Source organism: Rattus norvegicus, chromosome 20 (genome assembly GCF_036323735.1).
Source record: "Rattus norvegicus strain BN/NHsdMcwi chromosome 20, GRCr8, whole genome shotgun sequence".
Classification (NCBI taxonomy): Eukaryota; Metazoa; Chordata; class Mammalia; order Rodentia; family Muridae; genus Rattus; species Rattus norvegicus.
In genome coordinates, this window is record NC_086038.1 from 45,751,179 (window position 1) to 45,773,374 (window position 22,196).

General features: G+C 46.9%; 1 protein-coding gene across 6 annotated transcripts in view; it reads left to right on the forward strand.

The window, feature by feature from the left end:
- The window catches only part of Mettl24 (methyltransferase like 24), a 122,795-nt gene that overhangs the window by 26,673 nt on the left and 73,926 nt on the right, over window positions 1-22,196 (forward strand). For 5 of the 6 annotated variants that reach the window (XR_005497329.2, XM_039099027.2, XM_039099028.2 and 2 more), the window contains exons 2-3: window positions 12,084-12,182; window positions 20,004-20,143. Coding sequence is in view for 5 of the 6 variants with exons in the window: in XM_039099027.2 (XP_038954955.1) it covers window positions 12,084-12,182; window positions 20,004-20,143 (239 nt within the window). In the remaining variant the exon portion in view is untranslated. Of the gene's footprint in view, window positions 1-12,083; window positions 12,301-20,003; window positions 20,144-22,196 lie in introns of those variants that run through there. The other variant, XM_039099030.1, reaches the window with a different exon arrangement.

Here is a 22,196-nt window from a genome sequence, read left to right on the forward strand (position 1 = left end):
GATCCTGATGTCACCATCCATCAGCATGGCCTGGATCGATTTAACACCCCCTTAAACTACCGAGCATTAATTATCCGTAATAAACAATTTTACAAATTTGTCCCCACAGCGCCAAGGACCGTGTCAGTACAGCCATTGTGGTTTTTCTTGAGAGGCCCTCCTGGAGTTTCTATCAGCATGGGCTATCTCTAGGATGAAGACAGCCATTCATGGGGAATTAAAACAGGGCTGGCACGGAGGCAGATGGGGCAGAGAGCAAGTGTGGGGTTGCCGTCCACAGTTCACCGCTGCACGTCATCTCGTGTGTGTGACTTTGTTACTTTGCCCCCTTCACTCACATTTTCCTTGCTTATAGTGCGGAGGACATGGCATGTCTAGGTTATGCATAAGACTGCCTTCAAGACAATTATTCTCTTCAAGCAAAACGCAAGCAAAACTTAAAGCCAGAAGCAGATGGTGCCTTCTAGACTCTCTCTCTATATTGCAGTTTCTAAAAGGTTTTAATGCTCATCCCTGTAAAAGAAAGTTGTTTTCTCAGATAATTTTATTTTTTTGAGACCCTTGGTCATGAGCCGCCCTCCCCTCCCCAGTTCCTCCCCAGTTTCTCCAGCGCCCTCTCCTCCCAGACTCACGAGCTCTTCTTTACCTATTATTGTTACTTGTTTATGTGTGTGCGCACGCACACGTGCATATATAACCCACCGAGCCCATTTAGCTTTGCTCATGTGTGCATGTGTCTAAGGCGAGCACTTGGGATTGGACATCTTATGGAGGAGCTCCTGGGAGACTGGGTCTAGCTCTGTCAGCAAGCGTCCAGCTATGGGACCAGGTGGAACTCCCCCTCCATGTAGGCCTGCCCACTAGTGTTATTATTTTGCTAGTCTTGTTCATGCAATCGAGCTATCGAGAGTTCCTGGGTGCGGCTCCCCTGTCATTTATAGAAGACACGGTCTCGCAGCAACGACATACTATTAAAAACGCTTATCGAACTGCCTCAGCTTAGATCTGCTCTATTTGCTGGCACAGTCTGTGCCCTCTACTCTGTTCCTTCCCATCCTCCATGGGGAAGGGTCAGGGTAAAAACCATAGTCACCATCAGCTTCATTTCCAACTTTGGAGACTCTCACTCTCTTGCAGCAAAGAATGCCAAGGCCAGAGAGTTACAGAGCAGCAAGCTGATAATAGCTGACGCCCCCCCTCCCCCCCAACAGGCCTGCTTTCTCCAGCAATTCCTCACGTTCTGAGAGGGGCACTTAGTGAGAAAGATGGCAAATTTTCCTTCCATTTAGGTTTGAGGCTTAAGTGCTTTTGGATCCCGAGGCGTCTGGTCAGCCCTGCCTGCCTTGTTCCACAGGGTTGGCAGTTTCCCACAGAAAACCTTCGCCGGGCTTTTGCTAACGTGTCAGCCACAGTGATTTATAGCACATTGGGGAAGAAAAATGTTCTATAAATACAGAACCATGCAAAGAATGTCCTGGAAGCAGAGTCTTATCTCTAATTGTCAGGTAGAATTTCCCGAAGCTTCCAGGACAGTATTAGCATTTAAGGGACGATATGAATGGGATAAAGTATGGATGATATAAAATGAAAAATAGTTCACGAGAATGAATGCATATTTAACACCAAGATCTGCACACATGCACACACACAGGCACACACACACACATGCACACATGCACACTTATGTGTATCCGATGCCATTTTCAGTGGGATGTGACAGCTCTGTCTTGGAAACCAGTGATATTCCTAATTTATGTTAAATGGTGTGGCGGTTAGCAGGGAGCCTGAAGGCGTTTGGTTCTCTCTCTCTCATACCTATATGAACTGTCCTCCTCACGGGTGTCATCTTCGTGGAAGATTGCCCAAGCATGGCCCAGTGTCTCCAGTGACTTCCAGAGAAGGCTTTGTCCCTCTCTATGCACACATGACTGCTGTCCCGCATGTCAGCTGTGGCAGTGGTTGTGGGGGTCACTACCACTCTGTGTTTCTGAGTATTCTGCATGCATTGCATTGGGTCTGTTCCTTCTGCCGAGCTCCCTTACCTGGCGGCTAGGGGTAAAGCTTGCATCTTGTGTTGAGTTCAGAACCCACAACATTTTTCCTGGTTTGGATGAGATCTGAGGATGTAAATGGTTGAGAGCCCACAAAGAGACCCTGGAAAGCCCTTGTGGAGCACTCTGGGATCTCATGTCCTGCAGGAGAGGTGCAGGTATGGAGAGGAAGCCCCACCTCACTCTCCACTTATAACCCTTCTGGTTTTCTTCTCCATGCTCACCCCGCAAAGTGGCTTTCCCGCCCTGCCCCTGTTCATTTGGCTGTTCATTTGGAAGTCATTTTCTTATGTGGGTGCTAGGGTGACAATGTCTTCAGGAAAGGTGGCCGTTTGGGGATGCTGATGGGTTTTTTTCTGACTGAGACATGGACACAGCAGACTGATGCTGATGTAGATGATGTTAAGCTCTTAGAATTCCGGGACCTGGCATGTCATGAAAAGATCATGCGTGCATATAGAGGGGTATTGCGTGCGTACGTATGTGTGAGAGAGACAGACACACGGCGAAAACAATCCTGAGGAATATGGCTAATGCTCTGCTAAATTTTTATTTGCTTTCCTAGGCAAACGCTTTTATATTAAACGAAATGAAACTCCCTCTCCTTTTCTAGTTGCTATGCATGTGGGTCCAGTGAAATCTCTAATTTGACATTTGAATCCCCATGGTATATGCAGATAGCATATAGCACCTTCGTTATGCAAGCTAACGGAACCCTCTGGCTCGCTCTGGATCTACCCCAGGTATCTGGCTTCTCTTTTTAACTGTCTGTAATAAAATCCAGAAAAATTGGAGGTTTCATTCTCTCGGGGTGTCAATCTCACCCAGATTGGAGCCATTTTCGACGTGCACAGAAAACGTGGGAAACTACAGATCTGTTTAAGAAGAAAACCCTACTCTAATTTGCTCGTCTCCTCTTTCCAGCTGAGCAGAATAACGTTGGAAATAAATCTAGAGTGTTTATTTCTCCTCCTCCCTTCCCCCATCCTTCCTAAAAGTTATCAGGGACGACTTGAGTGATAGTGCATTTTTTCCTGTCAGAGAGGATTTGATTTCTAGTTCCCTCATCCCTTCCTTGCCTTCCCAGCCCACACTCCATTTAATGAGGCTGGGGTGACAGATTGATGGGTCGAGGGTTTGAAATGCCTCTCTGGCTGTGGATTTCTGTTAGCAGACGGACTTGATGGAGGTGAGGTGGGCTAGGGCCTTGACAGAGAGCGTCCCAGGGAAGCGGTACCCTGTGACCTGGATTGCTTCTGTCTGTTCTCACCCAGCCCTGCTGGCTACAGCAGTATCACAGACTCAGCTTTCCTGCTATTGGTTTCAGTAGGTTGATTAGGGTGTGCACTGCCATTTTTCTACCCTGTGTCCTCCTCCCCGGGATATCAAAGCTATGACTGTTAGACTTGTTGGTATTATTATAGGTAAGCCCAAATCTTAAAAGATTTATGTTTAATTGTGTGTGTGTGTGTGTGTGTGTGAGCATGTGTGTAGTGTATGTATCTCTGTGTATCTCTGTGTATGTACATGTGTGTGAGTGTGTGTGTGCGTGCATGTGTGCGTGTGTGTATGTGTGTGTGATTGTGTATGTGTATGTGTGTGAGTATGAGTATGAGTGTGTGTGTGTGTTCGTGTGCATGTTCATGTGCATGTGTGTGTCCAGACAGACCAACCCCTGCCCAGATTCTAGGCTGGCTACAGAGGCACGTGCCTACGAGTAGACCTGAAACACACTACAAACACATTGCAAACAGGACTGACATAAAACTTACAACCCATACGGCTTCTCATCCCAGCCCCAATTACCAGAGAGAGAAATGATTTTGGAGGAGACATGCCCTGGTTCATGTGTGTATGTGTGTGTATGTGTGTACATGTGTGTGTACGTGTGTGTATATGTGTGTGTATCTGTGTGTGTATGACTGTGTGTGTATATATAGGTGTGTGCGTGTGTACATGTGTATGTGTGTGTTAGTGTGTGTATGTGTATGTGTATGTGTGTGTGAGCGTGTGTGTGTATGTGTGTGTGTTTGTGTATGTGTGTGTACATGTGTGTATGTGTGTGTATGTGTATGAGCGTGTGTGTGTGTGTGTGTGTGTGTGTGTGTGTGTGTGTGTTTGTATCCTGAGCGTCAGTGCCCTCAAGAGGTGGAATCCCCCGGAGCTCATTATTAATACATATTCTATATTCTGTATTCTATATTTTATGCTCTACACTCTGTATTCTGTATTCTTCTATGTTTTATTCTCTATATTCTCTATTCGTTATGTTATGGAACCTTCCGCATTGGGCTCAGGTGTGAAGTTTCAGCCAGTTTTCCATGGTTTTGTGGTTTAAATATGGAATGGGTGCCCAAGCTCATGTGTTGAAGGTCTTAAGCCAGTTTTGGATTGGAGGAAGGAGGTTGCTGGGGTCAAGTCTTTGAGAGGCATCTTGGCCTGACCCCTTCCTGCTGCTCTGCTTGCCGGCCACCATGAGGTGAGCACTCTGCCTTCTCCACCATTGTGTTATGCCTCACCAGACCACAGACCCAGAGACAGCGTCAACTGGCCACGGGCTGAGATCCAGACACCCGTGAACCAGGGCATGTCTCCTCCAAAATCATTTCTCTCTCTGGTAAATGGTGCTGGGATGAGAAGCCGTATGGGTTGTGAGTTTTATGTCAGTCCTGTTTGCAATGTGCTTGTAGTGTGTTTCAGGTCTACTCGTAGGCACGTGCCTCTGTAGCCAGCCTAGAATCTGAGCAGGGGTTGGTGTGTCTGGACCTCAAGACCAGGGTCAGATCTAAGCGAGTGTAGGTTTGGAGTGGGCTGGACTTACTTCATAAACTGCTATGGTATTTCCTCAGCTAATGTTTCTTCCTGGTGACCCCAGTGCCATCTGCTTCCCGATGGCTTCGAACGCTCTGGAGAGGTTTGGGTGTTAAGAAACCCCACTCTACCCCTGCTTTGGTGCACATTTCCTCTGGCTGGAGCTTAATCCAAGGCCAGGGAGGGGTGAGGAGAGAGACACTGCGCCTTCCAGGGGCTACAGCCTTGGATCCAACCGCACTTGCCTTTTCCTCGGAATATTAGAAGCATTTTGACCTCAAGTTTCACTTTTCTCAGTTCAGTGGGATTGCCTTGGAGCTAGGATACAAGACTGGAGACCGGAAAAGGCTGGGGAATGGAAGGCTTTGGGGGATAGCCACTGCCTGAGTCCCAGTGGGAGGGCTTCCTTGGCTTCTGTCCCTGCTGGCAGTACTGAACAGGGACAGCGCCATAGCAAAGAACAAAGGGACTTACCATTGACTCCATAGCGCTTTGAATTCTAGGCTTTCCCCACATCTGCCTGCAAGCATTTACTTGTCTGAGTTTCTGAAGAACTCCTCTGCCTCCCATCCCTCTTGCTGTGAACATTGGGGATGGGGATGCGCTTAGCCTGACCCATACCCAAGACTCAGCACTCGTTTCAACAAAAAGTTTTGGTAAGGAACCTACATTTAAGATATCACTACAAAACGTGACTGACCCTTGCTCTCACTAAGTCAGGGCTGAATCTGAGAACCAAGACAGTAACAGAAGGTTTTTGGAACTCTAGTGTCTAAGAGCAGCATAGGATATAGAGGCCTGATGCCCACAAACCCTCAGGCAAGGCTGGATTTATGTTCCACCCAAATACCACAGTGCGTTTCCCCTCCCCCAACAACCCCCGCCACCCACCCTCTTTTCTCTCTGACGAGGAATAAACAGTTTCCTTCACTGGTCCCTGCCCAACAACAGATGCTCTTAATTACCACAAAATTGCTAAATAAATCTATTTTACTTGTTTTGGTTTGTTTCCCCCAGAAAGCCTTGGCTTCTCTGATCAACACATCAACACACACTCATCCTGTTTGGTTTGAATCAAGAATGGACAACTGTGTCCCTGTCCTCTGGCAGCCATGATGTAGAGACCCTATGGTCGGCTGTCTCTCCTGGTGGAAAATGGTTGGCTCTAAACCCTACAGGGGCTTTGGGAACACGTTGATAAAAACAACCCCCAGTATTCTATCATGACCAACAAACTGATCATTTAAATCACCCATTACATGACCTCCCAAAGGAACTGTCATTGGAATAAGTAGGGCCAATAGAAAAACAATGTTCTCTTTCTGTTTGCTTTATCTTAAAATTTTCTTTCCTCTAAAAGAGAAAGTCCCAGTGTACAAAAAAGGTTTGTATAGAACATGCCTGTGATGTGTGTTTATAAAGCCTATGACTTGGGAAATTGAGGCAGGTTCGAGGTCAGTATGAGCTGCGTAATGAGGTTAAGAGCAACCTGGGCAAGGCAGTGAGACCATACCCCAAAGGTCACAAGGACACTGCTTGTGGTTTGACACTTTCCTCCCAGGCTGCATGAGCTCGTGTATGAGTGATGAGACGGCCTGTGAAGCAGAAAGATGCTATTCGAAATTTCCAGACAACGCTTTTGCAAGGCAGCGCTGATGGCTTTTTTCTAGGTCAAGGGTGGGCCTGCTTAAGAAAAAATATTTTTTATTACTGCTAGTTTAGCTCAAGTCTTTTTGTCTTGAATTAGTGAATGTAGGCTGGCAGGCGGAAAGTATTTTAAAGGCTTGTTTTAATTTTTTTATTATTATTGTTCAGGAATAAAATCTTAGAATCCAGTTTCCTGTCTTTCAGAGACCCAGACCCTTTAAAAGAAAAAAAGAAAAGAAAAGAAAGAAACGAACAAACGGAATTTAATGCTGAGATAATACACGATTAAAAATATCCACAAGCCTCAGATCTGGGCTTGGTGCGGACTCCTGAAGTCAGACCCCTTGTCTGTGGCACGGGATCAGCCTCTACCCTTGGGAAAGCTGCGCCTCAAATGTCTTGCAGAATAGCACGTGGAGATGTGAGCTAGCTTTGTGGAGAACCTTCTGTTGTCCTTGATCTTAATGTTTGGGAATTCTGTGTTTAGAAAAAGAAAGAAGCATTCTGCCTTCCTTTAAAGATGTAAACCTCAGAGTACTGCTAACGGGAGTCTTATAATAGAAGATTGGTGCTCCTTTTCCTGAGGTGTCCAGGAACTTACCCTCCTGAGAGATCACGTGATAGGAAAGCTCCACCCACCCACCCACCCACCCCCCCCACCCACCCACCCCCCCCACCCACCCACCCCCCCCACACCACCACTACCACCACCGCCGCCCGCCCTCCTCCGCCACAGCCACCACCACTGGCACCACCATCGCCACCACCCTGCCCCTGCTCTAGTGAAAGCCTGGTGTCTGTCATACACTGGCTTTTAAAGGCCTAGGGGAGCTTCCCTCCCTGGGGGATGGGGGGTTGGGAGGGATGAGCTCTGTGTAAGAACTCATTGTAATGCTGGGCTTGACATTTCCACGAGGGCCGGTGGCGAACAAACACAAACCCGATACAAAGTGATTCCCCGCACAGCCACCTGCTGCTAAGCCACTGTTTCCCTGCCTCAGGAGCCCCCTGATGGACAGATGGGTCTGGGAATCCACAGCCCCACCGCAATGGAGGTGGTGTTGTGGGTCACTTGATATTTGAAGCACACGGATAACAGGCACACAGTGCACCCTGGCATTTAGGAAATCGTGTGGAGCAAAACCATCATCATATGGGTTTTTTTGTTTTTTGTTTTTTGTTTTTTTAAGAAAATTATGGGTTTTACTCTTTTCTATTAAACTTGCCTGGGTATTTGAAGGTGCTCGTAGGATTCTGTTGGTGGGAATTTGGGGAAGGCATCATGCAGCCGTGTGCAGTGGGGAATTAAGACAAGCGATAATTGAAAGACAGGATAAAAGCGAGTGGTTTCCATGGGGAAATAATCACGACCTGCTGTCAGATTGATTCCAGTAAGAACACTGCTTTGTGTGAAATGTTTTCTAAACAGCTAAACCCCGGCAGTATGCGCGAGCACATCTGAGAGCATGACTCGCTGTCTGTGCTTCTATTAAACCTCCGTCTGCTTAGCTTCTTCTTCTTTTTTTTTTTTTTTTGGTTCTTTTTTCCGGAGCTGGGGACTGCTGGCCCTGGCTCACTGTCGATGCCGGGGTTGCCACGTCTCTGTAAGGTTTCCAAAAACACCTTGTTGTGTGGAGGCCATAGAAACCCTTCCCTGTGATCTGTATCCAAATTTGGTTTTGTTATTTTTTGTGTGTGGGTGCATTGATTGTAGAGTAAGCCTCCAGGACCCCGTTTCCTTGTGTCCCTGTTGTACACCACAGAGAATTTCATCAGAGCCCCTAAACAATTCCTTGCATTTGTTGCGTGATGCAGCTGTGTCTCTTATTAAATGGAAAGAAAGTACCCTGTGCACATGAGGCACATTGGCCCACAGAATGAATGAATGAATGAATGAATGAATGAATGAATGAATGACTTTGGTCAAACCTTGCTTCCGTTTCACCTCCACTCTGCTCTACCAGCTGGGACCCTAGGGGTGGATATGGGGGGTCAGGGAGCTGATGGCAGGGGCCAGTGCCAATTTCCCTTTCTGTGGATTTTGTTCACAGAAGGCAAGAGGCCAGTACTTGTGGTAGGTAAGGTGATATCTGTAATAGATTTGACTGTGTTCCTTTCTTAAAGACACTCTCCATCCCATTTCCCCAGAGGGTCGTCTGGTGTCACCTGTCACTGGTGTCACATCATTCCTCTTGTGCACCCTTAAATCCTGCCCATAACTTTGTAAACCGTCTCTGAAATTCTCCTCCGTCAGTCAGCGTGACAGTTCCCTGCTGAGTCCCTGACTGATATTTGCCCAAGCCACAAGATGATGAAGTTGGCTAATATAGACTCACGGTTTCACTCTCTTGCATTATTGCTGTTAAATGGCCTAGAAGAGATTCGTGAAAGCGCTCTGTCTGTTGGACACAGGAAAGAATATGTCTGGGCACAAGAGGAGGTATTTGTGTTTAAATGCCTTTAACTTAACTTGGGACTTGAAAAACCGCTCTCTGAAAAAGAAATAACTCCCTTAAATGTGTTCCTATTTCCTTTTCGAAGTTGTTATGTATAAATCTGACGTCTGCTCCTAGCCATGATCTCTCCTGGGAGAGTTTAGATCATATTCAGATCTGTATGTCTCCTTGCCTGGCCATGCCGGTGCTTGATAAATATCGACTGACTGAATGGTTATCAGCATCTAATAAGAGAAGAAAAATCAATAAGGGGCTGGAAGGTGGATTAGATAGTATTCCTTGATGCTCTCTGCTCTGCCTTCACAAGACAACAGCTACAAGACATGGCTGTCCTCAGCAAAGGCACCTTGCAGAGCAGGGTAGCTATATCTTTCCCCCCAAAGTCAGAGTCTTGCTAGGTAGCTGTCTTAGTTTCTTTTCCTGCCGCTCTGATAAGATACCCTGCCAGATGCAACTTGAGGGATTTTTGGCTCACAGTCTGAGGTAACGGTTCATTAAACAGCAGAAATGTCACAGTAACCGATGAAAGCAGTGGGTCCCATCGCAATCATAGTCAAGAATCCGGCGACAATGAATTCTTGGGCTCAACTCTCTTCTTTATGTGTACTCTACGATCCTAGCCTTGGGAATGGTGCTGCCCACAGTGGGCAGATCCTCCCACCTCAATCAGTCTATTCAAGATAATCTCCCACAGGTGTGCATGGTTACCCACCAACTAAGGTTCTAGATCTCATCAAGTTGATAACTGAAATTGACCATCACAGTAGTCTGGGGTGGCTTTGAACTTGTTAGCCTCCTGCCTCAGCATGGGCCAGTGTTGAGATTACCGATGTATGCTGCCATGTCCTGGGTAGATAATTTATGAGGATCCTTGTTAAAAAATTATGAAGATTTCAGGACAAAGTCAGCAGAGTGGTAAGTTAAGCAAGACCCCCACCAGGGCTCCGTAGGCTACAGTCCCTTGAATGGATCCCTGAGAAAGAGGCAGCCTATGGGGGGCGGGTCAGAGAGTGCTGGGGGACCAGCCCCAGCATTAGTCTTCTTTCTTGTTAGTTCTTCTTTTTTTTTTTTTTTTTTTTTTTTTTTCAGAGCTGGGGACCGAACCCAGGGCCTTGTGCTTGCTAGGCAAGCGCTCTACCACTGAGCTAAATCCCTAATGCCTTGTTGGTTCTTCTTGAGGCAGTGGTTCTTGTTGTTCTTCTTGAGGAGTGTCCTAGCACCTATAATAAATCCTTAGTGCCCTCTTTATGACCTTTGGTTAATTGTTTTACAACCTCTTGGAATGTGCTCTGAGTAGGAGAAATTCTGGTTACTATCTCAGAGCAATTAACTGGTGACACCTGGGAGACTGGCAGAGTTCTCACTGCAGTTTTGACTATCAGGAAAGGACCTAATAGCAGTCCCACTATAAAAGAGCTTAATAATCACGTTATAATTTTAGGAATTCTTATAGGATCATAATAAGACTGAAGAAGCCATCTATTTGTCTACACAGCATCACTATGAGACAGTACATCTTCGTAGGTCTGCAGAGATCTGCTCCAAAGGGGTGGGCTAGTACTTAACGATTGTTATATGTGTTTAATAATACAACAGGAAAAGCATTTTAATAGCAGGAATCTTTCCTAAAATGAATCCCTTACAGCCTTGCTTAATAAGGGCGAGCCAGTCGCAGATTATATAATAATCCGAGGCTGGCCATCTCAGGACGATCACCTGCTAGTTATTCGTTCGTCCCATTGTGTCTCCTGACAAGAGGATCTTTCAGTCTTGAGGTACTTCATGGTCCTAAGCTCCAGGACAGGGCAGCTGAGCCTGTGGGCCACGCCCTTATAGGTCTTCAGTACTGTCTAACCTTGGCCAGCAATCCCAACACATTCAAAGTATTTGCTCGCATCTCAGATCCCCACACAGAAGAAGACTTCTGAACCCGGAAAGCTGTTTCAGGCTGACTAACCTGCTTTCCTCCTCCTTGTTTCGGTTTCATCCAGAGACCCCTGGGTGACATCTAAGGAGAGACAACCACATTTCTATTAAAGTGTCTCATGACCACCTTGTTTAAATGTTTCTGTTGGTTGAGGGTGGTGGTAGTAACAGCTCTTGTCGCAAAATCTGCCTGGAGAATAATGTACATACACGAATAGTCTTCCTGTCTGGTCCCCAGGCCCCTTCCTCAACATAAATTGAGCTAAGAGCTAACCTGATTACCCTACAGGAGCTCCCAGTCTCTGACCACTGAAGTCTCCCTGAAGCTAGTCAATCACTTTGCCAGCCCTTGGCAGATCTTTGCCCTTCATTGCTGGGTCGCTCTGTAGGCTGGGCCCTCATCTACCCTTGAAATTCCTGGGGTTCTTGGAGGTCTCTAAATGGTGACTCTCTGGGAGAGGAACTATGAGCTCTAGCAAAGACTTCCTGACCAGAGCCTCCTTTTGCCTGCAGACTTTCCCATTTATGCTTCTGCCAGACCGTTGCTTTCCTTCGGTCTTTCTGCTGCCCACCCTTGCTGTGAATGAGGCTCAGGTCCCACCACTAACCATATAGTACAGTAGTACCTCAGAGTCTCTGCTGACAAGGTATAAGCTGCCTCTCCATGCTAGAAAGCCACCTCCCTTCCCCCATACACACAGCTCAGCATCCTTGTCTCACACACAGAAGCTTAGCAGTAGGTCTCATTATCCATCTCTCTCAGTGCTAAGAAGGATGACCAAAGGCACAAATGTCTTTTCCATTATGAAGTTAGCACCTCAGATTTTTGGTGCTGTGAGCCCTGAAACCGTCCTTTAGGGAACAGATTCTCAAAACTAACCTTAGAAAGCAGTAACAGATAAGGGCCTTTCCCCTCTGAATGTGAAGGGGTATCATGTATCTAGTTGCGTTAAGTCCTTTCAGGTGGAGTGTGTCTTTGACCAGACAGTCCCCGGGGGCCATTGTCCCTGGCTTCTTAACTTGGCCACTGGACTTTCTTACTATGCTCTCCTGTGGCCCACGCAGCCTTAAATGGCAGCAGTGCTGGGCACGCCTGCCGATAGTCTTGGCCCAACCTCATATTTCTTCTGCTATGCCCAGATTCTCGATCGTCACACACCAACTGATCAACTGTGTTCTCTGTCCTTCACAGGGTCCCCGGTGGCACATAGAGCTCCAGCCATGGGCAGGCCCTTCTCGGTCCCTGGATGAAGAAGCCTCAAGGTTCCTGAACTACATCGGTACCACCCAGGTTATGTTTCAAACTCCGATAGGCTTGGGAAATAACGTCAAAGGCACTGACCAACCATTGCAAGAAGACTTTGCCGTCTAGGTCCGGGGAGTTGTGAGGATCTCCTGATGGGAGCAGGGTAGGGTCCTCTGCTGCTACTCAATTTTCTCCACACCCGTGGAGGCAGAGAAGATGGCTTCCATTTGCCTGTCTTCTTCCTTCCGGGACTCTCACCAACCTGGAATGTTCTCATGACTCACCCCCAAGTGTTTTAAAGAATCACGTTAGAAAATTGCTTTGGAAAGCCATTTGAAGAGACAGATTTGTCCCCGTGAGTAGGCAGTCAAGTGTGTCACAAAACCAAACCATCTTCTTTCCTATCTGGAAGCATTCGGCTGTGTACTTCCCAGCCACAGGCTCTCAGCAGCCAGGCCACGATAGGCAAGGAAGCCAGAGACCCTGAGAGCGCCACGAGACGTTCATGACCCCAGCGCTCACTTCCCTCTCCTTGGAGCGCCCTAAGTCATTACCGAGCACGGCCTTTATTGATGGCTTAACACCAAGAGACAGCTCCTGCCCAACTCCAGGGGTGAGGCAGCATCAGGTCCAGAGAAGGCAAGAGAACATTCATTAAAGTGACTCTCGGGCTCTTGATACTTTAATCAGAAGGTTCACTGTCACGTTGCCTGATCCTAGAGAAAAGGCAGATATAAGGAGAGCTGGAGGCCCGAGGGACGCTTAGCCCTGGACTGAAAGGAGGAGGACGGTAGAACTTTCCTAGCCTGGGACCTGAGCACAGGCTTACTCTAAGAGACCCTTGGGCAGGAACGGCCTGGGGGGAGGGGGTGCTGGATGCTTATTTCCTTAAGTCCACTGGCCTTTGCCACTGTCCTGAGCCTCGCTGGTAGCAAAGTCCACCATAGAGGGTGAGAGCCTTGCTTTGGGAGAGCCTCTGGCTTTGCAGTCCAGGTTAGCCTTGAACTCCTGAGTGCTGAGGGCGCAGGTGTAAGCTGTTGTACCAGGCTCATTGCCAGAGGAGCTCTAGTTTAGGTTAAAAGTCTTATTTCTTACATGATGCAGTCAGACAGTCATAGGAATTTCAATTCTTGTACCCCGGACACGGAAATAAAAACTTGTGGAATTAATTGCGACTGATAGAATGATAAATCAGTCCTCCTGCTTTATAGAAATTTATCTTATTTTGGCTGCTTTAAATTAATTTGGTAGGTTTACCCAGGCTTAATTAAAATACTGAAATTTTAATTTCACAATTATGGTTTTAGATGAAGGGTAGGAGGCTAGATCTCTTAATTACAACCTAAAAACACTCTTTAAAAGCCCGGAGGAAAATTAGAGGCATTAAATATATAAAGTGGATTTGAAAATAATGAACCCCCACCCCCCAACATAACTTATTGAGTGCAACTCTCCGAATTCCACTTTACATGTATTTTAAGTTCACGTTGTATAACTTTTATGCACAGTATTTACCTGCAAGATGTGCTTGGGGCGTTCAGTGGTCATTTCGGACTTCTCTTGTGCCTTTCTGATGAGCCATGGTCTGAAAGGGGCAAAAAAGTCCAGGAAAAAGAAGCACATGCTGATGTAGTGTGGGCTAATGCTGGAGCATGGACAGTTGATTTTGCCTCTGTGGCTATCCCTGTTCTGATCCCAAAAGGCTTGAGGTTGGACCAAATCCCTCTAAGATCTCCCCACAGCTGAGTGCTGTACAGAAGGTAGGTGAGGATGTTATCTCCCGGGTGTTTCTGAGCACCTATGTGGCCAGGGAATTACAAGGCTTGCCGTCTTGTCCTCAAGGAGCCCAGGGACAAGTAGACATGTAATTAGACAGCTTGAGAAGACCCATCATCAAGAGCTGTGTTTGAAGCTATCGCAGAAAGAGTCTACTTACCAAGGTGTGCCATGGACTCCATAGCAGGGTCTCAGTTCCTAACTGACCCAGGAGCTGGGAGGAGCGAAGCCACGATACAAGAGCGAATGACAGTTTCTGCTAAACTTCCTGGGTGTCTTGATGAGACAGTGAAGGTCTACGAAATGGCCAAAGCAATGCTTTCGTGCTTTGTACATGGAGAAAGAAAGGGACCTGGAAAGGGACAGCAGGACAAACGGACCTCTAGATCCGGGCAGTAGATTCTAAGGTTGCTGCCAGGAGATTTGGGGATCAGCTGCATCGAAGGGGTAGGGTGTGGGCAGTGAATCTAAGAGCTAGTGGACAATGAAGAGACGAAGGTGACTTTAAAGTTTGTTTATTCTGTCTTAGTGCAATCCCAGTGACCAAGAGGACTCAAGGCTATTCTGAGGCCTCTGCATGGGAAGGCCACCCCACCCCAGAGAATCTGTATAGCTTGTTACTCATAGGAGAAGTCGAGGTGACTGCTCCCTCTGAAGCTGTAGTCCCTTGAGAGAGTGCAGTCTGAGGTAATGATCATACCAGGTTGGAATATTTTGAAACGATATGGAAGGCTTTTTGTCCTTCAGAAGATGTGACAGATTGCAGACCTCCAAGTGGTTTTGTAATCAGGAGACATTCTATCCAGGTGATGGCTTCCAGGTGGCAGCCGTCACAGCTGACACCGATTCTTCATTAGTCCCTTTCACTAACTGTTGCTTCCGCCCCTTCTCTGTGCAACGAGGAGCTTTGCCGAAGCCTTTGTGACTTATGCCTCGTTTAGAAATCATGTTAACAATGGAGGCCTGCAAAACTCGCAGAATATTAAAGTCACTGTCACCTAAAATTTCCTGTTAGCAGCAGTGAGTCACTAAGTGAATTCCACCCCCATCCTCCTAGGCTAAAAAAAAAAAAAAAAAAAAAAAAAGCCCTCTAATCTGCGTTCAAACTGGTACGGTAAAGCCAACATTTGAAAAGCTCATGGCTGAGTTTTTCATGTGTCAGGACAAAAGGTATTTGTTGATCGCCTACCCAGGGCTGGGCACCCTGATAGTCTCTGGGATCTCGAACCTTAATAAAATGCCCTTGTCAAATGGTAAGTAGGACATACGAGGGACATCTATCAGAGGGCAAGTGTGTGGGTGGGCATTAGACAGCCATGGGCGTGGTACCCCGGGCACACAGACGACCTTGCATTTTTTAGTTTTTGATGAAAGCCCAGAGGATATGGCATTCAACCACAGTATGCAGAACCTCAGGTTCAGTTCAATTAGTAACACCGTTTTCCTTAATATGAGAGGCCCTGGTTACATGATGAAGTTCTGCACGAACAACTTGATGAGCTGCGCACAGGAAACAGTTAACCCGTGAGCACTTGCTCTGTTCTGATGGAAGGCTCCAAAGACAGCTTCTTAGGGTAACCCCCATACCATATGCCTCCAGCAAGCACAGCTTTTAGTAGGGAGTTCATCTCAGCAACAGTGGCTGTTTTAAATAGGAAAAGTTCTCAATTCTATTTTTCTGTCTATTACTCCCCATTTAATCTGTTATTTATCCAATTACCTACCCATCTATTTATAAAAATAACCTGTGAAGTCAGGCTGTAGAGACCTGGAGACACGGGTTAGAATTTTGTGGCTTTATGCCAATAGTGTATATTATATATGTGCTCGCTCGCGCTCTCTCTCTCTCTCTCAAACACGCACGCAGGCACATACACACACACCACACACATACACACACACCACACACATACACACATGCACACACACATACACACATACACCACACACACATACACACATGCACACACACACATACACACACACCACACACACACCACACACACACATTCACACATACAGACACACACACACCATGCACACACACATACACACACCACACACATTCACACACACATACACACACAACACACAGCCCACACACACATACACACATGCACACACACATATGCACACACATACACACATGCACACACACACACATACACACACACCACACACACATTCACACATACAGACACACACACACCATGCACACACACATACACACACACCACACACATTCACACACATACACACACACCACACACAGCCCCCACACACATACACACACACCACACACAGCCCCCACACACATACACACATACACACACATATATACACACATACACACATGCACACACACATACACACACACCACACACACATTCACACACACACACCACACACACACCATGCACACACACACATACACACACACCACACACACATTCACACACACATTCACACACACACACCATGCACACACACATATACACACACACCACACATAGCCTCCACACACACATACACACATGCACACACATACACACACATACACATACACACACATACACACACACCACACACACATTCACACACACACACACACACACCATGCACACACACACATACACACACACCACACACACACATTCACACACACATTCACACACACACACCATGCACACACACACATACACACACACCACACACAGCCTCCACACACACATACACACATGCACACACATACACACACATACACATACACACACATACACACACACCACACACACATACACACATGCACACACACATACACACTCACACACCACACACAGAGCAGAAAATTTTCATTTCTGCCTTTGAGCTTTTCAAAATAATGTAACTGTATAAAACTACAGTAAAGTTTAAGGGATTCTTGTCAAAACTCCCCTAAATTTTAAGAACCCCTTTGCCACATCTACTAATGTATCAGTAGACTTGCCATCCAAACTTTTGGGATGCAAAATGAAAAGGAACTGTGTTAGACCTCTTTAAGCTAAATAAATAAGAAAACATTTTATAAAACACTTTCTCCCCCTGCAGTCTATTCGCCTCTGTCCGGACCTAATTCGCTTTATATTTGGCTAAAATTACAAGGGGAATTAGGCAGGCAGAGAGCGTAATTACCTCATCTGGAGGAGAGCGTGAAGCTGCTATCCTCGCTTATTTTGTTTGCAAGAGAGTTTATTGGCACCGTGGCTATAAATCTTAACCAGAAAATTTGAAAAAAAATCAATATTTAATTATTTTTTGAGAGCAAAATTTTATGGAGGACTTCCAGTTATTTTCCAAAAAAAATGGCTGTCCGTCAATATGATGGTTAATGAATGGTTAGAGTTGGATAAATTTCTGCGCTGTATCTTTCAGATAAGACAAGAAGGGGAGTGGGAAAGAGGGGCTCTGGGATAAAGTATATATGTGAGATAAAATCTTAAAATAGGAAAAAACCCTAGTTAGATAAGGTACAATCCTAACAGAGGGGACTCTAAGTTAGTGGCTGTCAACCTTTCTAATGTTGCAACCCTTTAGACCCCCCAACGATAAAATTATTTCATTGCTCCTTCATAATTATAATGTTGCTACTGTTCGGAATCATTATATAAACAACTGATACTCAGGATATCCGATGTGTAATCCTTGTGAAAGGGTCATTCAGCTTCCAAAGGGGTTGAGAGCCACAGCCCTAGACCATGGCTCAGGAGGAACTCCTGGACCTTAAAGTCTGACTCGTGCCCAGAGTTCCTTACTTTGAGAGGCCCCTGGTTAATCACGGGTGCCAACGTCTCTGTTCTTTGTTGGGGGTCAAAGAGGACGCTGTCTTCAGTTGAAAGCTCTGGCCTAGGTCTAGTCTCTTTCCTTGACATTCTAAGGGTCAGGAGAGAAGACCAGGCTGGGTCTTTTTTTCTGGGGCTTCATAAAAGGCCAAGCCCTCCAAGGTAAACTCTAAGGGCCGCCTGCCTACGGAGTTATGTGAGAGCTTACCATACATACGACATGTTCCCAGGAATCAGGATACTTGTGAATCTGCAGTGTAGCCCAGAACCTAACTTCCTTTCCTTTTTCTTCTGCAAATGAGGTGATTTGCAGCACAGAAGCCATGTTAAACATCATTTACGTGGAAGTGGTCAGAGTAGAGCTTTGGTGCCGTCAGAAAGCCGTCATCGTGGAATACCTTAGAGAGAAGTGTCCACGACAAGTGTCTCATCTTCAGAGCAGGACCGATTGCTCTGTCTTCAACCTGAGCCCTGGACACTCTGTTCTGTGCCGTGCCTCCTGCAGGAGGTTGCTTAGAGGAGGGCACTTTTGTGGATTCTGGGCTGCCTAAACCCAAGCCTTTTGCACCAGGGCAGTGACCTGCTCTGAAGAAGAGACACTGAAGATTGGAGTGCTGGGAGTTGAACCCTGCTCCTCTGGAGCCAGTGCTCTGAACCACCATGCATGTGCCTCTGTGTGTGTGTGTGTGTGTGTGTGTGTGTGTGTGTGTGAGTGTGAGTGTGCATGTGTGAGTGTGCATGTGTGAGTGTGTGTGAGTGTATGATCGTTGAGTGTGCATGTGTGTGCATGTGTGTGTGTGATTGTGCATGTGCATGTGTGTGAGTGTGATTGTGCATGTGTGTGCATGTGTGTGTGCTTGTGCCTCTGTGTGTGTATGTGAGTGTGTGAGATTGTGAGTGTGAGTGTGCATGTGTGTGTGAATGTGTGTGAGATTGTGCATGTGCTGGTGTGTGTGCTGCTCGGTTGCCTCTCTGCATTCTTGTGGAGGGTAGAGGCTGATATCAAGCTCTGTCCTCCACTGTTTCCCATCTTTTGATTTTATATTTTATTTATCGAGACAGGCTCTTTCACTGAGCCTGAAGCTCACTATTCAGCTCGACTAAGCTTTTATGGAGCCCCCAGGATCCATCCATCTCTAATCATGAGTGCTTGGGTTACAAACAGACAACATGACGACATGGAAGTTATAAATGGCCCAGGACAATACTGAAGACCTTCAGCAATCACTTTACGGGATGAGTCATCTTGCCAGCCTAAGATGATGATGATGATGATGATGATGATGATGATGATGATGATGATAATAATAATAATAATATAATAATAATAATATCCCCTGCTGTTGTTTTCCAATGAACAAAAGCAGTGAACCTTGGAGCTCCTTGGCATCTGGAGTGATCTTTTGTCTCCCGGGTGATGGTGCCGCTGGCCTTGGAGAGTTTTGAGGGATAATGATGAGGGGGCTTTTGGTTGTTCAGTAAGGCAGATGTCTGGGACTCAGAGCTGTTCTCTTCTATTCGATGAGCCTTGGCCAGGCACAGCACCGCCACCTTCCTTTATCAAGTGCACTTGGAATTAGAAGTCTCTTAGCCGAAGTCCACATTCCCTTTGGTTTTCTTACCTAATTTTGATGCGTGAGTTAGGAGAAACGCTTGGGTTAGCTGGGTGGCACTTTCTGCTCCAGGCCTCCAGCCCCACTCTCCCAGGAGACAGCTCATCAGAGATGACCACAAATTACCCTGTCTTCTCAGCAGGGATGGCCACTTGTCCCAGGAGCAGCTATGCGCACAGGTTACTTTCCTGGCCTCAGTGGTCCCTCCTTACCTCCCTACGAGGAGGCACTCTCTGAATGTCTTGGTCGGAGTTGTGTCACACTCTTACTCTGCTCAGTAGAGACCTCCTTCTCATCGGTTCATCCCTCAGACCAGCCCGACCAGCATCCTTCTCTGCACAGCCTCCTGGCTTCTCTTCCATTCCTTCCTGGTTCCCAATCGGCAGTCCAGAGGCAGATGGCCACGGCGGCCCTTAATTTCCCTTCAAACCCGCACCGAGTCTTCACGGGGTTGCTTCTTATCTGGCGGGCGTAATTGAAATTCCTCTGAACGTTTTACAGCGGTCCTGTGGTTCCCTGGGGGAGGAGAGTAGTTAGCAGAGGAGGCCATAACTCTCCTATTACTGTTTTCAGGAGCGGGGGGAAAAGCAGTTAAGTCCTCACCTGCCATTTATCATCTAGCATTCTAAATTATTTGTATCGATTTCCAATCCTTACAGATTGCATGCGATCGCATGGGTACAAACAGCGTGGCTACTGACTCCGGCCCTGCGCTGAAGCCCTGGCTGGTGTGTCTTGATGACAGGTTTGGCTTAGCTCATCAAATCCGCACCAAGCAATGCCGCCTCTACTCTTTAGGGTAAGACATTTTTTTTCATAGCCGAGGAGAACACAAACATTCGCTTTCTGTGACAATATGGGGTGGCAGGTGCAGCGTGTGCGGGCTCTGCGATTTGCCTCATGCCTCGATTCAGGCTGACCTTCCGTGCAGCTGCAGGTGCCCACAGACCACCAACTGAGGTCACCTTGGAGCACCACTTTTTCTCCCATTCTGCTGGTAATAAGGTGTCAGCTTCAGTTCTCAGTATGAGGAGGATCCCTTTGGAGAAGCCAAAGGCTTCCAGAGTGAATCACAGCATCTTTAGTAGACATAGGAAAAAAATATCAATGGCATAGCAAGGAAAAGGGGGATACCAGAAATGCTACACACTGTCATGAATGACCCAAGACAGATAAGGCTACTATTAGTTATTTTGGTGTTTGGTTTTTGGTGTGTGTGTATGTGGGGGGAACCAGTGATCGATCTATGTATAGCTTTGTATTTACGGGGTGGGAGGGAGAAAAGGGAATTCTTGGAAAACCCATGTATGTTTTGCCAGACAATTGGCTCAATCATACAGGTTGAAAATGGCCTCGATACACACACACCTTTAGAGGGGTTCTGTACGAGAATAGATATGAAGCAATGAAACAAGCAAGTTCAGCAAGTCCACCGGCACTTCTGTAATTTCCTCAACTCACAAATGTGTCTTAGGTTTCTATCTCTGGGATAGAGCGCCATGACCAAAAACAACTGGGGGAGGAAAGGGTTATTTAAGCTCACAGCACCACACCACACAGTTCACTGGGAAAGTCAACTTGGCCTTGAACTCTTTACGCTGTGGGGAATGACTATGAACTTCTGATCGGGCCTCTACCTCCTGAGTAGTGGGAGGCATGAGCCACCATGCCCTTCTTTCGTAGAGCTGAGAATCAAGGCCAGGGTCACACACAGGCTAGGCAAACACTCAGCTGCGTCTCTTGTCCGCTTGTAACAGTTTGATAGCCTCGATTGGGTCTCCTCTTTACCAGCTCCTTTAGGGAGATCTCCCCAACACCCCAACAAGGCCAAGAGTTCAAGCTGAGGCAGGAACTGAAGCAGAGGCCAAGGAGGGGTGCTGCTTACCATGCTGTTGTAGCTTGCTCAGCCTGCTTTCTTACAGAACCCAGGACAGCAAGCCCAGGGATGGCGCTGCCCACAATGCACTGGGCTCTCCTCCATCAATCAGTAATTAAGAAAATGCCCCACAGGCTTTTTTGTCTACAGCCTGATCTTAACGGAGGCATTTTCCCAATTGAGGTTCCTTCTCCGATAACTCTAGTGTGTAGGGAGTGGACAAAACAAACCAAAACCCACACACAAAATAAACAGAACAAAAGCAACCAGGACAAAATGATACCTGTCTCAAACCAAAGCGGGAGGGGGTCAGTTTCATTTGGAGCACTCTGCTCTGTAGGACTATTTTTAGAAGCCAAGTAGGTCCCCAGGTTAGACCGCTGCAGCTTTTTAAAAGAAGGCCCTACATGACGTCACATACCTGTTTCTCACGTATTTTTAATGTGACGTAAAATAAAGTCTAACGTCACAACTTCCCTTTCTTCCCAGGACCTTGAAGCATGGCTGGCGGCTTCCAGAAAATCTCGGTTTTAAACAACAGGCTACACAGCTCCTGTCTGGGACAGGCTCCATTAGACACACAGTCAGGGTCCCCTTTATAAGAAACCCTCAACGGCCTGTACCACCATGGCAAATCTCACCTCCAGGTTCGCTTACACCATTCCACTGTCCACGTTTAGCCTCTGTGGTCATGGGAAGGGGCAGACATCTGGGTGTTGGGGAGACCTCCCTAAAGGAGCTGGTAAAGAGGAGACCCAACTGTGGCTATCAAACTGTTACAAGCAGTTTGTGGACAAGAAATGCAGCTGAGTGTTTGCCTAGCATGCATGTGGCCCTGGCCTTGATTCTCAGCTCTACAAAAGAAAGTCGTGGTGGCTCGTACCCGAAATTCCACCACTCAGGAGGTAGAGGCCAGATCAGAAGTTTAAAGTCATTCTCCACTGCATAAAGAGTTCAAGCCCAGTGGTAAGAGCTG